Source organism: Xenopus tropicalis, chromosome 1 (genome assembly GCF_000004195.4).
Source record: "Xenopus tropicalis strain Nigerian chromosome 1, UCB_Xtro_10.0, whole genome shotgun sequence".
Lineage (NCBI taxonomy): Eukaryota > Metazoa > Chordata > Amphibia > Anura > Pipidae > Xenopus > Xenopus tropicalis.
The window spans coordinates 94,208,408-94,229,738 of record NC_030677.2 but is presented as its reverse complement, the minus strand read 5'-3'; the positions used below and the strand labels follow the sequence as shown (position 1 = coordinate 94,229,738).

The following is a 21,331-nucleotide window of genomic DNA, read 5'->3' as shown; positions in this document are numbered from 1 at the left end:
TTTTTACATGCATCAGATAATTCAAGAAAAGATTGAATGTCTAAAAAGTGAGTATCTACAAAGTTATTCATATTAAATATGAGCACAAAGCTGACCAACAACTGGTCAGGTTGCAATCTTGGAGACAAAAATGATTTTTAATTCCCTCTGAGGCAAATAAGGTGTTTAGGATGGAGTTTTGCACAAATCATTTACAGCATAGTGGAATACTTGAGTAGAGTTAACCATAATAACACAAATTATCATTCAGTTTGTGGAAATGAATGAGAGAGGTAGGAGATCAGGAATTTCATTAGAAGAACTGAGCAACTGGTGGCAGTCAGTGACCTCCTCCAAAGCAGCAGTGTTTACAGCAAATCACTTTGTACATAGAAGCCAACACTAACAAATGGTCACAGTGAATATCTTGGAAGAGAAAGAAATGAGCCCAGCCAAGACTTGGCACTTACGTAGTAGAGGGGAGATCTCAGCGCATCTGGGAAGCTCTCTGGCGACAGTAGTTGTTAGCGGGATACTGTAAGTAGGGTGTATTTCGGGTGGTCTCTGCTGCTGGTTCACCGAAAAGTATTGAAAGATGCGGAAATCGCCGCCGGACAAGTAGTAGAATAGGGTAACGCAAAGGTGAAGGGAGCAGAAGACCACCAGGAACTTACAGGCTTTCTGTAGAGACGCACCGGGCAGGGCGGCTGTAATTGTGGAGCTTGGCAATAGCGGTTCTTTCATTGTGCTGAAAAGGAACACCACAAAAGTCAAAATCGCCCAACCTTTAATATGCGCAAAGCGCACAGCGGAACCAAGTAACAAGCCTATATCCGACTTTACCAGACACCTAGGCAAACAGAACTCTTTCTACAGGAAAGTTAAACTCGCGACTACCTGAACCATCAGTCGGTACGTTGAAAATAACATGTTTAGCAAGAGGCGATTGACTTTGCTTGCAATAACCTCAAGGAGCGTTTCATCGCTAATTAACCATTAAAGCGCGCACAAGAAATGCAAACTTACCCAAACACAAACTTGCGGATTGTTTCCTTGCTCTTTGGTAAGTTCAAAAGCATAGAAACATGTTGAGTTCCAAAAAACCCTAGCTCTGCGGAGCTATACCCCGTCCCGTGCTTTCCGCACCATCAGTGCCCAACAGGACGCTCGCTTCCTGCCAATGTTACAGGGTACGCGCATTCTATAAACGTCCAGGGGAAGCAATCTGTATGACGTCACCACGGAGTGTCGCAATTAAGGGGAGGAGGTTGTAACAAAAGGCAGGTCTGCACTAGACCCCAAGCTGCTAGCGAGGAACAGTTATGGGGAAAAAGTTGCTAAATGTGCCAGTGCCCAGATAAGACTTAAAACTACGTTGGAATTACATCACACTTGTCTCTAGAGCTACCATATCCTTGAATAGCCTGGATGTGTACTCATAAAAGAAGGCAACATTTGAAAAACACAAATTGCAGGGTCACAGCTTGGGCAGTTTTCAAATGCCTTCTCACGGTTAGTGCAGGCGGTCCTCAAGTAAATTATGGATTCTTAAGTTACAAAATGTATCTTGTCCTCCCAGGGGCTTTGTGCACAGTGTATTGCAAAATTTCCTATACCCTATATCAGTTTATGCCCCCTTTTAAAAAATATATATATATGTATAGAACAGACAGGCAACCTTAATTATGTACATACTGTACATAGGATGTAAAAAGTGTGTAAGGCTTGTTTGGCTATATTTAGACAAAACCCAGGCTAGTGTTATGGTTAGAGTATGGGTTACATTGCGACTCTCTCAAACAGGATGGGCCTTCGTTTAGGTGGAAGAGACCTGACGGAGCAAAGGTGTAATATAACTACAACTCACTGTAGCTGTGTAGTTCAGATTATTAAAGATGGACACCAGAAATTCTCTTGCAGTTGAAGTATGGTACAGTTTATTGTCCAAGACAATTTACAGTTGCAAGATTTTGCAAGTTGCAAGATACGATTTTTTCGTATTGAGCAATTGTAAACGGCGGAAAAACCAATCCAATTTTTTCGCAACGGCGACGAAAAAGTAGCGGAAAATATACGATAAAGTCGTAACGGCGACGAAAACATTGCGGGACATACGAAAAAGTCACGGCGGCGACTAAAAAGTCGAAAAAATACCGATCATTACGAAAAAACGCGTTCGGACGCTTTTGGTCTGTTCGTGGATTAGTAAATGTGCCCCCTAGACTAATGACATCTCCAAGAGCTAATTGGAGTGAGGTGTCAGCCAACTGGAGTCCAATCAATGAGATGAGATTGGAGGTGTTGGTTACAGCTGCCCTGCCCTATAAAAAACACACACCAGTTTTGTGTTTGCTTTTCCCAAGAAGCATTGCCTGATGTGAATGATGCCTCGTACAAAAGAGCTCTCAGAAGACCTACGATTAAGATTTGTTGACTTGCATAAAGCTGGAAAGGGTTATAAAAGTATCTCCAAAAGCCTTGCTGTTCATCAGTCCACTGTAAGACAAATTGTCTATAAATGGAGAAAGTTCAGCACTGCTGCTACCCTCCCTAGGAGTGCCCGTCCTGTAAAGATGACTGCAAGAGCACAGTGCAGAATGCTTAATGAGGTGAAGAAGAATCCTAGAGTGTCAGCTAAAGACTTACAAAAGTGTCTGGCATCTGCTAACATCCCTGTTAGCGAATCTACGCTATGTAAAACACTAAACAAGAATGCATTTCATGGGAGGATACCACAGAGGAAGCGACTGCTGTCCAAAAAAACATTGCTGCACGTTTAAAGTTTGCACCTGGATGCTCCACAGCAGTACTGGCAAAGTATTCTGTGGACAGATGAAACCAAAGTTGAGTTGTTTGGAAGAAACACACAACACTATGGGGCACATTCACTAATCCATGAAAGTCCGAAAAGCGTCCAAATGCGTTTTTTTCGTAATGATCGGTACTTTGCGACTTTTTCGCGAATTGTCGCAACTTTTTCGAGCTCTCAATACGAAAGTTGCGACAATTCGCGAAAGTCATAATGGAAATGAAAAAGTTGCGACAATTCACGAAAGTCATAATTGCAATGAAAAAGTCGCGACAATTCACAAAAATTGTATTTCCAATGAAAAAGTCGCGACAATTTACGGAAAAGTCGTAACGGCGCCGAAAAAATCGAAAAAAAATACGAAAAAGTCGCAAAATGTTCGTTTTCCAATCCGAATTTTTCTCATTCGGATTCGTGGATTAGTAAATCAGCCCCTAGGTGTGAAGAGCACAGCACACCAACATCAAAACCTCATCCCAACTGTGAAGTATGGTGGTGGGGGCATCATGGTTTGGGGCTGCTTTGCTGCATTAGGGCCTGAACGGATTGCTATCATCGAAGGAAAAATGAATTCCCAAGTTTATCAAGACATTTTGCAGGGAACTTAAGGCCATCTGTCCACCAGCTGAAGCTCAGCAGAAGATGCAACAGGACAAGCATAGAAGTAAATCTACAACAAGAAATGGCTTAAACAGAAGAAAATACGCCTTCTGGAGTGGCCCAGTCAGAGTCCTGACCTCAACCCGATTGAGATGCTGTGGCATGACCTCAAGAAAGCGATTTACACAACACATCCCAAGAATATTGCTGAACTGAAACAGTTCTGTAAAGGGGAATGGTCAAGAATTACTCCTGACAGTTGTGCACGTCTGATCTGCAACTACAGGAAACGTTTGGTTGAAGTTATTGCTGCCAAAGGAGGTTCAACCAGTTATTAAATCCAAGGGTTTACATACTTTTTCCACCTGCACTGTGAATGTTTACATGGTGTGTTCAATAAAAACATGGAAACATTTCATTATTTGTGTGGTATTTGTTTAAGCAGACTGTGATTGTCTATTGTTGTGACTTACATGAAGATCAGATCACATTTTATGACCAATTTGTGCAGAAATCCATATAATTCCAAAGGGTTCACATACTTTTTCTTGCAACTGTAAATGATGCAGAGTTAGATTACATACTCACAACACAAGCAGATGTAGATGTTTCTTGATAGTACACTCTGAGAGACAAGAGAGGGTGCACACCGTTTTATCCCTCCTCTTGGTAAAGTCTGGGTAGGGTAAATGCACCTTTAAGCTCAGTTCCCCTTTGGAGATAGCCTGGGTAGATACCTTGTTCCTCAGGTTGATAACCCCTAGCGTATGAATCGTCCGGGTGAGTAGGGATCAGGGTTTATTCTAGCCTGTCTCCTATCTCTACTCCGTGGCCCTACACTGAGGCAACATTGCTGGATGGAAGGGTACTTCCAGAACTAATTCTCCTTTGGTGGGGCTATTAAACTGCCCATTCTTATTAGAGCTAACTATATCACTTCTCCTAGAGAGTGCTATGATAAATCTGCTATGCTTACTTGACCTCGTTCACTGGGCCCTGTCCCCGACTTCTCCAGAGTGGATGGTAACACTCTGGGGAAAATGGCTTAGGCTGATGTCAGACAAGGCGTAGAGCAGATATTTTCAGCAAGCGCAAAACCGCTTGCCAAAAATTCCACCCTACGCCTCCTACTTGGGCCTGCCCCCAAATGAATGGAATACGCTTGGGTGCAGGCAAGTTTGAAAGTCTCTAGTTTTTATGCACATTTTGGCTACATGTGCCTGCACCCGAGCGTATTCCATTAATTCGGGTGCAGGCACATGTAGGAGGCGTAGGGCGGTATTTTCTGGAAGCATTTTTCTGCTTGCCGAAAATATCCACCCTACGCCTCGTCTGACATCAGCCTTAACTGGGGCCTAGTTCTGCTCCCAGGCTCAGTGGACCTTTGCACTTGAAGTTGTAGTGTGATAACTTGTGATTTTATTTATTAATTAGACTAATAATAAACCTTTGTGTTCATAAGGTATTAGAGTCATGTATATTTTATCACAGGTGCAAAAATATTAAGTGGTTCATATTTTAGGAGAGCCTGACAGGTTACAGTCGCTAACTGTATTTAAGCGGGCTTTAGGTATAGTGGTTCGTAGTTAAAGGAAAGCCTGACAGGTTATAGTCGTTAACCCGGTATTTAGGGGGGTTTTATATGGAGGGGGTTACATCTGTGCCTTGATTAGTCAATTTTACTGTCTGTCAAGATTGAAAAAGCCACAAGAAGAAAGATCCAATCAGAGCACAGCTGATTACAACTGAACCGGAGCTTGAAGGAAGGAGGAATGCAAGAAGATTTCCCCAATGTTCCAGAGCAGTGCAGAGTGAGTTTTTTTTTTTTTTTTTAAATTATTATCATTATTATTATTATTATTATTATTATTATTAAAAGGTGCCAAGCAGGTTTGGGGAGACTTAGCCTCCCCTAGCCTTATTGAAAATCCACCTATGCTAAACAGTATAAAAAATGAGACCAAAATACAGTCTGAAGTTATGTTTTTTGGGAACATACCTCTGTGTACAGGACTCTATCTCTAAACAGGAACTCTGCAGGCCAAGAGACTGACTTACTGTCCCAGGATTGGTAAATGTTCCCCTGCCGTTTTGTCTCTGTTAGTAGTCAGTGTTGTATATTATGTATTGGGTTTTCTGCTTGTAATATTTTGATTGTAGTCTTTGACAGATATTGTTTGTTGTTTGAAGATTGAATGTTGTTAGTACTTATTTAGTCTAGGTTGCTGTTTGTTTTGGGGTATTTACTGCTTATAATCTGTGATTATTGTTGTCAGAACCTATGGTTATATTTTTATAGGCTAATATTAATTTTTCATATTAATATTGTCTATATATTATGAAAATATAATGCAATACAACCAAGGTAGGCACAGGATGATGATAAGTAGGCCTTAAAGCCTAAGTAACCATGGGCATGTTAGAGTTTACAGAAGTAAGGAGACATGAACACAGTGTTCAACAATCTCCTCAGACCAATAAAGGTATCATCGTATAATAAGGAAAAAAAAAAAGAGAGAGTAGAAAAGAACAGCGACCAGAACACAGTAAAGTCAGATTGCAAGCAGCAGGGACAATTTTTTTTCTATCAGAGATCGGGGCAATAAATAAGAGCATAAGCAGCAAACAAAGCAAGAAAAAAGATTAGAATAGACTAAGAGATCTGAAATGTAATGAATTTGAAAATGATGCCATTATCGAAAATTAGTGGCATTCTGTGACAGATTAATTGGATAACATTCAGCAACTGCTACTGCACTGAAAAGTAAATAATGGAAGGAAATAGCTGACCATGTACACATTATTGAGGTATGTCCCAGAACCAGAACAATTCAGCATTGCAAGAAAATAGACCAAGATATTATAAACATGGTAAAAAAGACTCTCTAAAGAATCTAAATATAGATACAAATGAAGTGCAAATGTTTCATGTTAATATGTTTTTATCAATCTGCAATCTGCTTATTCCTTATCTGCTTTTTCTTTTACCTGTTGTTTACTAACTTTCATTCTTTAGCCTTTTTTTTCTTCTTGCTTACTTTACTCCTTATTTTCTTCTTTTTTAACCTAATATAGAATGGCTAATTCTAGGCAACTTTTCCATTGGTCTTCTTTGTTATATCTTTTACATTTTTTGTCGCCTTCTTTTTCTTCCCTTTTGTAGTGGGGCCAGTGACACCAACAGCCATTTTTGTAACTTAAAAAGACTTTGTAAAAACATATATCTTTTGATATATGTTATGTTTAATAAGTTGGTTTTCAAAAAACTTTGTTTTTCATGTTGGATACAATGAGAAAATGTAAGTGATTTCATTGTAAGATCAGCAAGTCAGGTCTTCAGTGAGCCAATAATCATTTGAAATGCAAGAGAGAAGGGTTATTATTCAAACTACTTCAAATCAGTGTCCTGAAAATGTAACAAAGTATACACAATTTTCTGAATTTCTTAATGAGGCTGGTGGTGATAATAATAATGCTACCAGCTCAGAATGCCCACAAAAATCTTGTCACATTTGTAACGTTATAGCCACAAGTAGTAACCTCAGAGCTAAAACAATTGTCCCTGGATCGTGGGGTCAGATTGTATATACACTCCTAGGTATTTAAATTGGTTAGCCCACTGTAGCCCTCCTATTAGCGAGGGTAGTGGCATGGATATTTTATCTATTGCAGAGTAGATTTTTGCCAATTTATTTTCAGGCCAGAGAACTGTGTGTGTATTTATAATTGTTAGGGCTGCTTCCAGGTCTGAATGGGGATTGGCAAGATTGGCTTGTCTTATACTCATCCCTAGAGGTTCCATTGCAATAGCAAAAAGGATTGGTGAGAGGGGACAACCCTGCCTAGTGCCCCTGTGCAGTTGAAAGGGGGGTGATATATTAAGATTGGTTCTTATTAGCTTCAGGTGATTTATATAGTGCTTATTTCCATTTCACAAAATTTGTTTTAAAGCCAAAGGATCCTAGCGCTGCCCATAAATATGGCAATTTGAGGCAAACGCCATGTCATTATCTAGAGCGCCTACCACTCTTGTACCCGCATTATCATGGGTTTCCATTATATTTGTATGTAGGCGTTGTAAATTAATATCGGTGGTTCTGCCCGGTATAGAGCCCGATTGGTCCGGCGCTATAATAGTATGTATATCTGGGTTCAGTCACCGGGCTAGAATTTCGGTCAATATTTTTGCGTCACAATTTATTAGTGAAATTGATCTGTAAGAGGTACATTCACTAGGATCTTTATTAGGCTTCAAAAGAACTGTTATTTGTGTCCCTAGTGTAGAATCAGGCAGGAGTACCCCCTCTAAGATATCATTTACAAGGTGTGGAATAAGCAAAATGTGATATTTTTTATACCATTCAATGGGGATTCCATCTGGACCTGGTTTCTTCCCTGCAGGAAAGGATTGTATAGCCTCTAGGACAGGGGTCCCCAACCTTTATTACTCATGAGCCACAGTCAAATGTACAAAGACTTGGAGAGCAACACAAGCATCATAAAAGTTCATGGAGGTGCCAAAAAATGGCTACGATTTGCTATTAGGTAGCCTCTATGCACTCTCAGCTTACAGTAGGCTTTATTTGGTAGTAAATCTTGTTTTTATTCAACCAAATCTTGCCACCAAGCCAGGAATTCAAAGATAACTACCTGATTTGGGGGCACTAAGAGCAACATCCAGGGGGTTGGTGAGCAATATGTCAGATCATTTTGTCCATCTAGGTGAGTTTCTTGTAAAAGAATGATATGGGGGTGGTTGTTCAGCACCAGCAGCAGCACCAGTTCACTTCAGTACAAGCAGCAGCCTTCTGGTAGTGGGGTCAGGAGGTGAAAGAAGCAGAGGAGAAGGCAGCAGGGCCCAGCCAGAAACTGGGCCCACGCTTTACCAGCAAGGAGAATACTGCACTGGTTGAGAAGGTTCTGCAAGTTTTTGTTTGCTGGCAGTTCCTATTAAACCAACCCTACCAGAAGAAATTAACAGGAAGTGATGGACAGATGGCATGCAGGCACTTCATAGACCTGAAAAGATGCATGTAGAACAAGTTTGTGGCCCGGACAGCAAAGACCAAGAATGCAGGGGGAGGGCCAAGACTGCCCCTCCCGCTCAAGCCCTTTGAGCAACGCTTTCTGGAAGTCATTGATGAAGAGGTTTGTGGAGGGCTGTAAATCACTTTTTTTATCATTTGGAAATATCTCTGCATGTTACAACAGCACTACAGAGATGGGATACAATTCTCAGCCTGTTAAATTAACACACCTAGTTAGGATTTTGCTCTCCACATAAATATATTTTTTTATAAACCCTTTATTTAAAATAAAAATATTTGTTAATTTACAGCTTGGGTTCCACATAATAGACTTACTAGTACCCCTGTTCCCCCACATGCCCCTCAAATAGATTACATGAACTGCAGCTGTTAGTCCTCCATTTTGTGGCTGGATTACACAACATTAATTATGGGAACTGATTTACCTCTAGCTTTTTTAATGACAACAATGACAAAAGTAATTTTAATGACTTTTTGTTTCGGAATCACTGGTGAATACAGAATGTTGTTTATGTGTTTTGTTTGGTTTGTCCTTTGTTTTCAAACCTTGTTAAGCATTTCTTTTCTTTTTCCTTTTGTGAACTTGTAGCTGAAGTGCAGCGCCAAAGACCCACAGCCAGGGACAGACAAGAGACCCGGCAGCAGACACTGGCAGAGGTAGCAGAGCAAAGTCCTGCAGAGGAGTAGCCCCTGGATGTAGTGAGGCAGATGTGCCAGACCCCATTCAGTCTCCAGGTAATTATTATTTGGCTAGTTGTTTGCGATGTATTCTTATATCTATTGTGATAAGGTCACTGTCAGGATACCTGGGAAAGTCCAGGACGGAGCTTATATATGTCCTAGGTTCCTAAAAGAATGGTTCCGGGACTGCTAGTCCGGCCCGGGTGTTGTGGGTTTACCTGAGGCATCTCAGCTGGCTAATTAAAAGGCAGCCTGAGCAAAGTAGAATGCTGCAGTCTGGGGGAAAGACACAGGGAAGTTGCCTGTGTGAGCTGCCTGAGAGATTTTGAAAGCACTACAAGGTTTGAACTTTGTTTTCCTTTTCTCTGTGTGGGAGACAGGTGGTAGGTCTGCTCCTGGTTAGTTAGGACAATTGACCTGTGTTAGGTAGAGCCCATTATGTGGCAAGGATTTTATTTTGAACAATTTTGTAATTTTTTATACAAGTGAAAATAAACTGCCTAAAAGAGAATACACTCTCATGTGTTGTAATTGTGCCAAGGGCTGCTTTACCCCCAGAAAGCTGGTCCCCGCTACCTAACCCTGACACTATGTACTATTTATTTTTTTCAAAAGACCAAGCTGGGCTCCCACACCAGTCCTTGTCCTTGCCCCCTGTGCTGCCCCCCAGGCGTAAGTAACAACATTTAAAATGCTATTAATCCTTGTCTTTAACTGTGGGTGCAATGTGGGAATGAACAATTAACTTTGATCACTTGCACCACCTGATCCTTTAAAAATGCAAGAGTGCACCAGGGTGAGCAGAGGCAGCTGTGAGGTGCCCTTTGATAGACATAGTTGATGCACTGAGAAGAGCGTTGCATTAGCAGAGGTGGTAATGGGGTGTGTTATGGTTCTGACCAGCCTAGGGCCTACGCATGTGTTGCCACCATTTTGTGCTTCCTATATATTAACCCCTGTATTTATTTTCTATTGTCAATCACATAACTTGGGTGTTTTTTTAGTTCCCCTTTAATTTTTTTCAATAAATTGGTAATTTCCCCTTTTTTTTATGTTTTTTTTTTTTTTTTGCTGCAAAAGCAATTTAAGTAAACGCTGAAATTCTACACCTGAAATCCTTTTTAAAGGGCTCTTGTCACCTTTAAAATATTTTCCCCCACCAGAGGTGCATCCTAATAAGGCCTGCAAATCAGTTGGGTAAATAATTTTTCTGGCAGCACTAGGCTTCCCGCATCAAGAGGGAGCTCCCAGTGCAGATGGCCATGTTGGGGTATGCACATTATGCACCATTATATATGTGTAAAGGCAGATTATGAGGTCACCTACATCATACTCTTATTACAACATGCATGCTACACAACATGGCACAGGAGCTCCCTTTAGGTGAGGGGGGCAAATATTTTTCAAAAATACTTTGTTTCCTCCAACTAGAGTGCAGGCTCTATTAGCCTACACCTCTGGTGGGGGTAAATATTTAACAGTGACAGGTGCCCTTTAAGCCAAAGATTTAAATGCATCTAAATAAACTGATATTTTTACATTAAAACTATTTTTTTTCTTTGCTCTTATCCTAGATGCAGCTGCGACTGTTGCTGTTGCCGGGGGGAAGTGGCCAGGACCAAAGACTGGGAGAGACATCTGGGGAGGTTCCAGCAGGGACTGGATGGGCTCCCACAAGCTTGCCTGCCATTCTCCACCCTACTTTTGTGTAGCCACAATCTCTGCCAAGGCGCTGGATGTCCCGCATCGATGGCCATCTAGTTGACCTGACGCATGAAGTGGCTGTGTTGAGGGAGGAACTGCACGAAGGTAGGCTGGAGAATGCTCTAACATATTTATTATGCATTTCCCCAGTTACAATTTTGGCCATGCATGTGTGTTGGCCTACTTAAACACACACTAGAGAAGCAATTCTAACATAACTACTTAATATAAACAGACAAAATTATCTTTATTTGGGGAAATCTGAAACATCTTTCTGTATATCCTGGGCATTTTATATATCTGCTCTGGTAATCATGATATATTGTGCTGTGCTCAAACACACTTTCTAATCAACCATTTGCTTGAAGGAGACATTTTATATAAAGTTCACTTTCAGTTATAATATTCATTCTCCCTCAAAATGTGAAATAATGCAGAAAGAAAGATGTTTTGAAAGTATTTTACCTTCTAAAACTGCCATTATATGAGAGCTGCATACACAACCTCTCTAATCAGAAGCCAGAGTGGCTCAGAGCCACATACTGAAGAGTCTAAACCGGAAGCTTGCAAAGGGTCTGGGTAGAGCACAGTTTTCAAGCCGTTATGGACATATTTGAACCCAAAGGGCACTTCTATTTGACATTATTTTACATGGTTTAGTGCATTGTAAAAATTTATGGTATATATATCCCCTTTAACAAAGTTATGGCTCTTCTATTAAGGGCACTTTAAGGGCAAGTTGTGTGTGAAAAATCACATTTGTGTACTGACATATGAAAGAAACATGCCGCCTTCTCTCTCATTGTTATATGACTGACTAAAAAGGGGCACCTCCTTAAACTCCTTATTCTCTGCTTTACAATCTGATGTGCAGAGGAAACAACTATATGCTTTTAAGGACATCTGTATGTCATTACTATGCAGTTGATCTAAAGTATACTTTATATCCCAACAACACTTTCTGGTATATTGTACCACTGGGCAGCCTCCAATGCACCTCCTTCTCCTTTACTTTCCAAAATGCAAGTCAAAAGCCTTTAAAGGCAACTGAATGTTGTACTACTATGCACTTTACTGATGGCTTGCCTTCCAGGGCCTAAGGCAGCAGCCCAGCACTTGCATCATGTATCTGTGATTGTTATTAAACAGGGAACCTTTTGTCATCAATACATCTTGTTGGATGTTTAAGGTATTTCTCATCAATACATCTTGGATGTTGAAAGTATTGATATTTATTATTTTTCATTACAAAAAAATTTAACTTCGAAATGTTTAATGTTTTCTTTACTTTGGTTTAAGATGATTATTTTAGAGCTTTATTTGTGAAAGGCAAGAATTTGAAGAGGTATAAGTTACTGGGCCCAGAGTCCTAAAGATCAAAGGGGGCCGTCTAAAATCACCTGCTGCAGCAGCCATAAGTGTTGCATCACGTCACTAGAGCAGGCGGGAGCAGAGGGAGTGAACGAGCGGGCAGAGTGACTGGGAAGGAAGAAGCGAATGAGCAGGCGGACTGGGATGGAGGAACCGAATGAGTGGGCGGAGGGACTGGAAGGGACGGAGCGTACGAGTGGGCGGGACTGGCAGGGAGCGAACAAGTGGGTGGAGAGACTGGGAGGAAAGGGGAGGTCCGGATAGGGAGGGTCCAGTGGAGAAAGTGATATGCGCTCCTTTGTTCTGGCGCAGTTAGTGGCAGCAGCACTGAGAAACAGCTCTCTATCCTGTTCCTGCAACTACAGTCTGCAGCAGGGGCAGGCATTTTTTTTGAATTTGAACACACATTATAACCTGACTGTCTGACCTGTGTAACTTGAATTTTTTTTTTTAATGGTCTGAGACCATGCCCAGAAATTTTGGGGCGGGGATACTGTGCGGTTACACTTTAGGATTTACACATTAGGATTGCTAGGTTTAGGCCAACGATCCAGAGGCATAAGACTTAACATAGGTAGGGCTAGTTTTATATTGTGGTGGACCACAGTGCCTCCTTGTCCTGTTGCCTGGTCCTACATAGATTAGTACCATTGTTTTAGCAGAAGTTTAGTCACTCCATATTTGTTATTCTTTAAAAAGAAAGAATGTATATTTAATACATGTAGTGGGCCCCTGAAAGTTCCTTTGCAGGGGGCCCCACAAACTCTAGTTAGGCCACTGACTGGGCCAGTCAGTAAGGTGCCATTGATTGGAGGGAACATGGACCATGGCATTTCACACATGCTGTACAAGAGTCATAGCTTTTTTTTTTTTTTGTGGAAATGTGTTTAACTTCCCTTTGAAAATGAATGTGTTTGAAAAATTTGGTTAACTTCCCCTTGAAATTGTAGGTATCAAAAAATGTGCATAACTTCCCCTTGAAATGTGTGTGAAATAGAAAACAATGCTGGGTTTAACTTTCCCTTGAAAGTGTGTAGCAAACCACTCTTGGGTTTAACATCCCCTTTAAAGTGTTTAGCAAACTGAAAAAACACATGGGTTTAACTTCCCCTTAAAAGTTTGTAGCCAAGCAACAAAAATCATGTGTTTAACACCCCCTTGAAAGTGTTTAGCGAAAAACTCCTGGGTTTAACTTCCCCTTGAAAGTGTGTAGCAAACCAACAAAAATAATGTGTTTAACATCCTGTTGAAAGAGTGTAGCAAAAGGACAGGCTGACAATGAATATTCACTTTTTTGCCATTAAACTCGAACATTTCTAGTATTTGAAGCCTTCCATAGGACACGATGGTGTTCGACAGATCAAATCTGCCGAATTTGTATTCTTGAGAAAATAGTAACCAAAGCATTAATAAATTGTGAAGAGTTCAAGTTATTTTCGAAAAACTTAAATTAGTCTATGAAACTTTCCAAAAAACTCGAACATTTCATCTGACAATATCAGAAACATCAAGTACTGCCGAAAACCCATTCGTAAATCTTGAATTCATCTAGAAGTAAAAAAAATCTGACTTTATTTCAAAATACCTTAGTAAATGTGCCCCAAAGTATTTAAAGTGAATGGTAGTAGTTACCCAATGTTTTAAATCTCTTTTTAATCTCTTCTTATGTTAAAATAAAGATGTTTTGGCCACACAGAAGGAAGGGTAGATTGACCATTATTGCTGTTTAAGAGATCCAGGAGTCTTAACTTTAGAGGCTCTGAAGGGGTTGGCCTGTCCTGATCTCCAATATTCAAAATTAAGGGGGAGATTTGCACTAAAAGAACTCAAATTGGAATTACTGTTCAAAACTCAAATGTCAAATTATTAAATCTCAATTTATTAAAGGGGGTTGTTTACCTTTAACTTTTTAGTATGAGGTAGAGAGCAATATTCTGATACACTTTGATCTTCATTTTTTATGTATGTGTTTTTTAATTAAGCTCTTTGGTTTACAATTTTAGCACTGAATAGAAAGATATCCAATAAAACGATAATGATCACAAATAAATTGTAGCCTCACAGAGCAACAGAGTTTTGGCTTCTAGGGTCAGTGACCACCATTTAAGAAGAAGGCATATAATTCTATTACTAATTCTATAAAGGAATGAACTACCCTTTTAATTGCAAAACAACCCTGAAAACTCGAATGATGAAATTTGCCATCTAAAGGCTTGTCATTTTCTATAGATGTCAATGGGAGTTGTGCTAGACAAAGTCAAGCCATATTTTCAGTTTGAGATATTCCAGTTTTTCAAAATTTTTTCAAGGTATTCCAGTTTTTTGTGTTTGGATGAGTTTTCCTTATTAATAAATAAGCAGCATTCAATACGCAAGTTTATTCAATTTAAAAAACCAAACTTGAAAACTGATAAATAAGACCATAAATTCTGTGCCATGACTGTATGCTCCTTTTTCTAAAGTAGGGTTCATGAAAATTAACATGTCTACAAATTGTTAATTTGTGTGATTGCTCACCTACTTACAATCAAGCTGAATGCCACAAGGTGCAATAGAAGGCTTTGCATGGCGAAGTGAAATGTGCATTAGCACACAATTTTAGAAAATAAGTGACACAGTAATTGCATGACACAAGGGCAGCTGGACAACTAGCTACATGATGATGAGGTCATTTCGTAACAGTGGTTTGAACGTCTGTCACATTATGCTATTATGCTATAATGGATAAGTACCTTTTAATGGACTGGAGTGCTCTTTCTAGAGCATTGAGCACTAAAAACATATCACTATAATGTGGGTGTTAATAATGCTTAGAAACTGCTGGCACACATATATTAATATTAATATTAATGCATAGTTACTTAAGTTGGGTTGAAAAAAGACCAAAGTCCATCAAGTTCAACCCTTCCAAGTGAACCCCAGCGCACACACAAACCCATATCAACCTATTTATACACTCACATAATATATATACTGACATTAATACTAATTGTAGATTTTGTAGGCCCTGTTGGTAGCATAATTCTAGTCATCGTCCAGCTCTGGCAGGTCTTTGTTTGAGCAGTATTGAAGGGGGGGGGGGGGGGGGGTTGGTTGACAGTAGAAGTGCATATATTATGGTGACTAGCTTTTTAGCTTGCAGAGCATGTTCTACATTGTCCACAACGAGGGTCCCTACCTGAAATTGGTGCCTGAAGGCCTGACCCAGTTGCAGGTAGGAGAACCAGGGGGAGTGTCTCTTGTGTTTGCATGTGTCTAAGTTATTCCTTAGGTAGTATAGTCCATTTCAAGATATATCACTCAGTGTAAGTATGCCCCTGTGAGGCCATACCCTGTATGGTGCTATACTCCAGAAATTGGGAAGAAGGTGTTGCCCCATAGACAGTGGGCAGCATTGAGTGTGCCCCTGGTGAGTTTCAGTTCTGAAGATAGGTACCCATTGACATTAACGCTTGCAGTTGGCAATTTGTACAATATTCATACCCATTTTGTGAGCTGCTCACACAGGCCAAATACCTCTAGCAGTGCCATTCCACTGAATCGAGGGCTTTGTCTGCATCCAGTGAGTCCACTATACAGGAGCCTTTGTTAGTAGGATCTGCGTGTATATTGGTAAAAAGCCTTCTAATGTTTATATTTGAGGACATGTCTGGCATAAAGCCAGTTTGGTCAGGGCCAATTAATTTGTCAATCACCAGTTTAAGTCTGGATAAAATCTTTGCAAAGATTTTGGCAGGGAGATGGGCCTCTATGAAGCGGGGCTTTGCCCTCTTTGGGGATAACAACTATGATAGCTGTATGATAGGAAGGGGGGAGTTGGCCATTTTCGGTGACCTGAAGCAAAGTTTTTGGGAGCCAGGGGGCAAGAAGTTCACTGGAGACTTTATACCAGTCTGTTGATAATCTGCTCAGGCCCTGGTGTCCTATTGGGCCGAAGGGAAGCTATCACTTCTGTGACTTGCTCCAGTGGAATGGGGCAGTTTATTTGATTCCTAAGGGGTGTTGACAATCTGGGTATAGGGATTTGCCTAGGTAAGTGGCAAGTTGCTCTGGAGTGTAATTAACTTTAGTGGAACAGAGTTGCTGATAAAATTGTGCAAACACGTCGGCTATTTGGGGAGTATCTGTGATTGAGTCTCCAAAGGGAGAGGTGAGTATGGGTATAGTGCTGGTGAGGGCCTGAGTTTTGGAAAGATTTGCCAAGAGCTTCCCTTTTTCTCCCCTTTGTCAAAAGTTCTCTGCATAGCGTTTCTTGATTAGTTTGTTCTCGATTCCTTCACTGCAGCTTGTGCTGCCTTGAAGGAATGGAGTGTACCTCTGCTCCAATTCTCTTCCTGTCGCCCTCCTCATAACCTTTTATTGCTGAAATAAGAGCACCCCTTATTGTGGCTTTACTGGCTTCCCACACAGTGTTTAAGGGGGGCTGTTTCGGGGTTAGTCTCCCAAATACTCTTCCAAGGCCCTGTCATTTGCCTCTTTGATAATATCTTGTGGTAGTCAGAAGCCAGGGTTTCTTGGTTCTGTCGGGCAAAAGTGTAAGTATGGCACTTCATAATTGAATGTCAGTTGATTTAGAGCCATGACACATGGGGAGATTAGTCGCGCTGCAACAAATCTGTTGTCGCTGGCGACTAATCTTCCTGCAATGCCATCATTGCCAGTGGGATGGCATACGCAGCACCGCAATTTGCAGAAGTCACCAAAGATTCCTCTCAAGCTGGTGCAACTAATCTCCCCGTGTGTCACTGCATTAACAAAACTGAAGCAGAACTGATCTACTACATTGTTTCAAGAGTTAGAACTACAAGCTAGTGCAGAGAAAAGAAAGATATAAACAAATACTGCTTTCAGTTGCAATTAAATTTATAAAAGAAAAACTTTAAAATACTGAAATTGCAGTAATTCATTTTGCAAAGTTGTTTGGTATTACATTTTCTTTCATTCTGCACAAAAATAGTTTTTTGTTGAACATCCCATGTAACCCTTTGGGTAAAAAAACTATACCAGGAAACCACATTGAGGCAGTTAAGACTTTATTCATTTAATGCAAAATAAAAACGTAACTTGTGGTCAACTTCTTTTAGCCTAAGATGTTTTATGTAGCAACTGCACTTCCTCACATGCATTCCTGATGTACTAGCACCATCTAGTGGTATGTGAAGCAAAGTTTACCATTAAACTAATTAATTTATTGTAAAGTATCTCATCACACAAACCAAATCCCAGTGAAACCCTTTTTGTTTGTATGTTTAAAATTGTAGAAAAATATGGTAAACCAACAACTACATTATACAGTTTATAAATGAAACTATACACATGGCAAAAAAGCTATAAAAAGATCCCAAATCAACAACTGCCATTTAGACACTCTGGTACTACTGTCCCTAGCTCATAGTCAGTCTAGTTTACTCCTAGGGTGGGGATGCTCATTTGTATCCCCACCCAGTCTAGTGTCTCTCTTTGTGACTAATTCCAAAATGATATGACAGATTGGGGGGAATTAAAAAATAATGTAATGGTAAGTAAAAATGTTGTATTTGCACCAACTTGTTCAAAGACCAATTTTCCATAATTTTTCCAACTCTACTAAAAAATTTTAAAAAGCAGGCATGGCTATTTTTGTGTCATACACCCTACAATTTTTTGTATTACAAGATAAAAGAAAATGTACATGTCGGCATAATAAACACAGGGAGACTTCTCCCTGCATACTTTCCCCTTATCACGTGATCTCGTCTCAGTTCATAGCTCTAAAATACAAAACTGTTACAGAGAGTCACACTACCATGGGCATGACCAAGAAAAGAAAATTTACGGTAAGTATGAAACAATTTCTCTTTTTCTGTTCATCTGGGCAGCATAATAAACACATGCGGGTAACTACCAGCATAATAAAAATAAAGGGAGGGAGACAAGTCAGATGCTAATCTTTAATTCACAAAGAACTGACTGTCTAAACTGACCTTTTAATGCAAAACAGACCTCTAATTTATAATTCTTAATAAACATATTGTAGGAAGCCCACAAAGTTGCCCTGTAGATTGATTATTCTACTGTCAAACTGAAACACTTCTGGTGAAGGTCTATCCTGCACTGTCTCATCTTTAGTGATGGAAAGGGATATTGCAGCTAGGAGTAAAAAGAATCCAAAATTATTTTTTAATTATGTGAATAGTAAAAAAATGAAGCAAGAAGGGGTGGGAACTTTATTATCACGGGGGGGTACGTTGGTTGATGAAAACGGGGCAAAAGCTGAAATTTTGAACTCTTATTTTTCATCTGTCTATACATCTGAGGAGCCAGATAATGAAGGCTTCCCTTGTAATATGCCCAGTTCTAGTAATTTAGCTACTGACGCATGGGTCACTCGGGAGGAGATTCAAAAGAGACTTGAACATATAAAGGTAAACAAAGGTCCAGGGCCGGATGGGATTCATCCCAGGGTATTAAATGAGCTGAGCGCTGTGATTGCCAAACCTCTTCACTTAATTTTTCAGGATTCATTGAGGTCTGGCATGGTGCCAAGAGACTGGCGGATTGCTAATGTGGTGCCGTTATTTAAAAAGGGATCCCGTTCTCAGCCTGAAAACTATAGGCCTGTTAGTCTGACATCAGTAGTAGGAAAACTTTTGGAAGGGGTAATAAGGGATAGGGTACTTGAATACATTGCAGTTCACAATACTATTAGTTTGTGCCAGCATGGTTTTATGCGTAACAGATCTTGCCAGACTAATTTAGTTGCCTTTTATGAGGAGGTGAGTAGGAACCTTGATGCTGGAATGGCAGTTGATGTCATCTACTTGGACTTTGCTAAAGCGTTTGATACAGTACCTCACAGAAGGTTAATGATCAAATTAAGGAATATTGGCCTAGAACATAATATTTGTAATTGGATAGAGAACTGGCTGAAGGATAGAGTACAAAGAGTGGTTGTAAATGGAACATTTTCTAATTGGACCAGTGTGGTTAGTGGAGTACCGCAGGGGTCAGTCCTTGGGCCTTTGCTGTTTAACTTGTTTATTAATGACCTGGAGGTGGGCATAGACAGTACTGTTTCTATTTTTGCTGATGACACTAAATTGTGCAAAACTATAAGTTCCATGCAGGATGCTGCCGCTTTGCAGAGCGATTTGACAAAATTAGATAACTGGGCAGCAAACTGGAAAATGAGGTTCAATGTTGATAAGTGCAAAGTTATGCACTTTGGTTGAAATAATATAAACGCAAACTATCTACTGAATGGTAGTGTGTTGGGGGTATCCTTAATGGAGAAGGATCTAGGGGTTTTTGTTGATAACAAGTTGTCTAATGCCAGGCAGTGTCATTCTGTGGCTACTAAAGCAAATAAAGTGCTGTCTTGTATAAAAAAGGGCATTGACTCAAGGGATGAGAACATAATTTTGCCCCTTTATAGGTCCCTGGTAAGGCCTCACCTTGAGTATGCGGTGCAGTTTTGGGCTCCAGTCCTTAAGAAGGATATTAATGAGCTGGAGAGAGTGCAGAGACGTGCAACTAAACTGGTAAAGGGGATGGAAGATTTAAACTATGAGGTGAGACTGTCGAGGTTGGGGTTGTTTTCTCTGGAAAAGAGGCGCTTGCGAGGGGACAAGTACATTAGAGGGGATTATAGGCAGTTGGGGGATGTTCTTTTTTCCCATAAAAACAATCAACGCACCAGAGGTCACCCCTTTAGATTAGAGGAAAGGAGCTTCCATTTGAAGCAGCGTAGGTGGTTTTTCACGGTGAGGGCAGTGAGGTTATGGAATGCCCTTCCTAGTGATGTGGTAATGGCAGATTCTGTTAATGCCTTTAAGAGGGGCCTGGATGAGTTCTTGATCAATCAGAATATCCAAGGCTATTGTGATACTAATATCTACAGTTAGTACTAGTGGTTGTATTTATAGTTTATGTATGTGAGTGTATAGATTGGTAGGTGTGGGTTAGGTGTGCTGGGTTTACTTGGATGGGTTGAACTTGATGGACACAGGTCTTTTTTCAACCCTATGTAACTATGTATGGTCTTCACAATCCAGCTACTCAATCTAGCTTTAGAAGCTAGTAAGCCTTTTCTTTGACTTGGACCTGCTGGGATGACAAGAAGCTTTAAAGATTTTATGAAAGCTTTAGTTCTTTTAAAATTCTTGTAAAATGTTAAACATCTTTTAACATCTGGTGGAATAGGACCATCCTATGGAGTCAGTCTTAAAAACACTTTATCCTTGTGAAAAATGTGTATGGCTCCTCAACTGACTGGGTTTGCTGCTCTCCTACCATTAGAGCAGATTTTACAGCCACCAGGAAATAAGACTTTAGGGTAAGCAGACACCATGGATAATTTCTCATAACTGCTTGGAAAAATTGGTTGATGAGAGAATGCTTTGCCTACTTTCTTCCTATTTCATTTGACAAGGCTGAAACCTGTGCTTAAAATAAGCCTGAGTTCTATACTGGACAGTAGGAACTCGAATACTCGAATTAACAAACTCGAAAACCTCTGAAAACTTGAAAAATTTGAGTTTGAATATATGGCGTGACTTTGCCTAGGAAAGCTACCATTGACATCTATAGAAACTCGCAAGCTTTAAGATGGTGAATTTTTACATTTGATTTTTTTGCACTTAACAAATAGCAGACATTAGAGTTTTTTTAAACCTAATTTGAATTCGAGTTTTTGTCTGGAGGAGAAATGGATTGCAGACATAATAGATGTAGTGCTGGAACATCAGAAAGGAGGAAGTAACATAGTAAGTTGGGTTAAAAAAAAGACATACATCCATCACGTTCAACCATAATGCCTATATATAACCTGCCTAACTTCTAGTTGATCCAGAGGAAGGAAAAAAACCCCATCTGAAGCCTTTCTAATTTGCCACAGAGGGGAAAAAATTCCTTCCTGACTCCAAGATGGCAATCGGACCAGTCCCTGGATCAACTTGTACTAAGAGCTATCTCCCATAACCCTGTATTCCCTCACTTGCTAAGAATCCATCCAGCCCCTTCTTAAAGTTATATAATGTATCAGCCAGTACGACTAATTCGGGGAGGGAATTTCACAGCTCTCACAGTAAAAAATCCTTTCAGAATATTTAAATGGAACTCTTCTTCTAAACGGAGTGGGTGCCCTCGTGTCCGTTGGAAG

General features: G+C 40.2%; 1 protein-coding gene across 2 annotated transcripts in view; it reads right to left on the bottom strand.

Moving 5' to 3' along the window:
- b4galt1.1 (UDP-Gal:betaGlcNAc beta 1,4- galactosyltransferase, polypeptide 1, gene 1) overlaps positions 1-1,187 on the bottom strand; it is a 62,953-nt gene extending 61,766 nt beyond the window's left edge. Inside the window, exons 1-2 of one of the 2 annotated variants that reach the window (XM_012956214.3) lie at positions 1,006-1,187; positions 450-727 (exon numbers count right to left, since the gene is read on the bottom strand). In XM_012956214.3, the coding sequence (XP_012811668.2) occupies positions 450-727; positions 1,006-1,058 (331 nt within the window). In that variant the 5' untranslated portion in view covers positions 1,059-1,187. 2 annotated transcript variants of the gene reach the window in all.
- Positions 1,188-21,331: the final 20,144 nt, after the last annotated feature.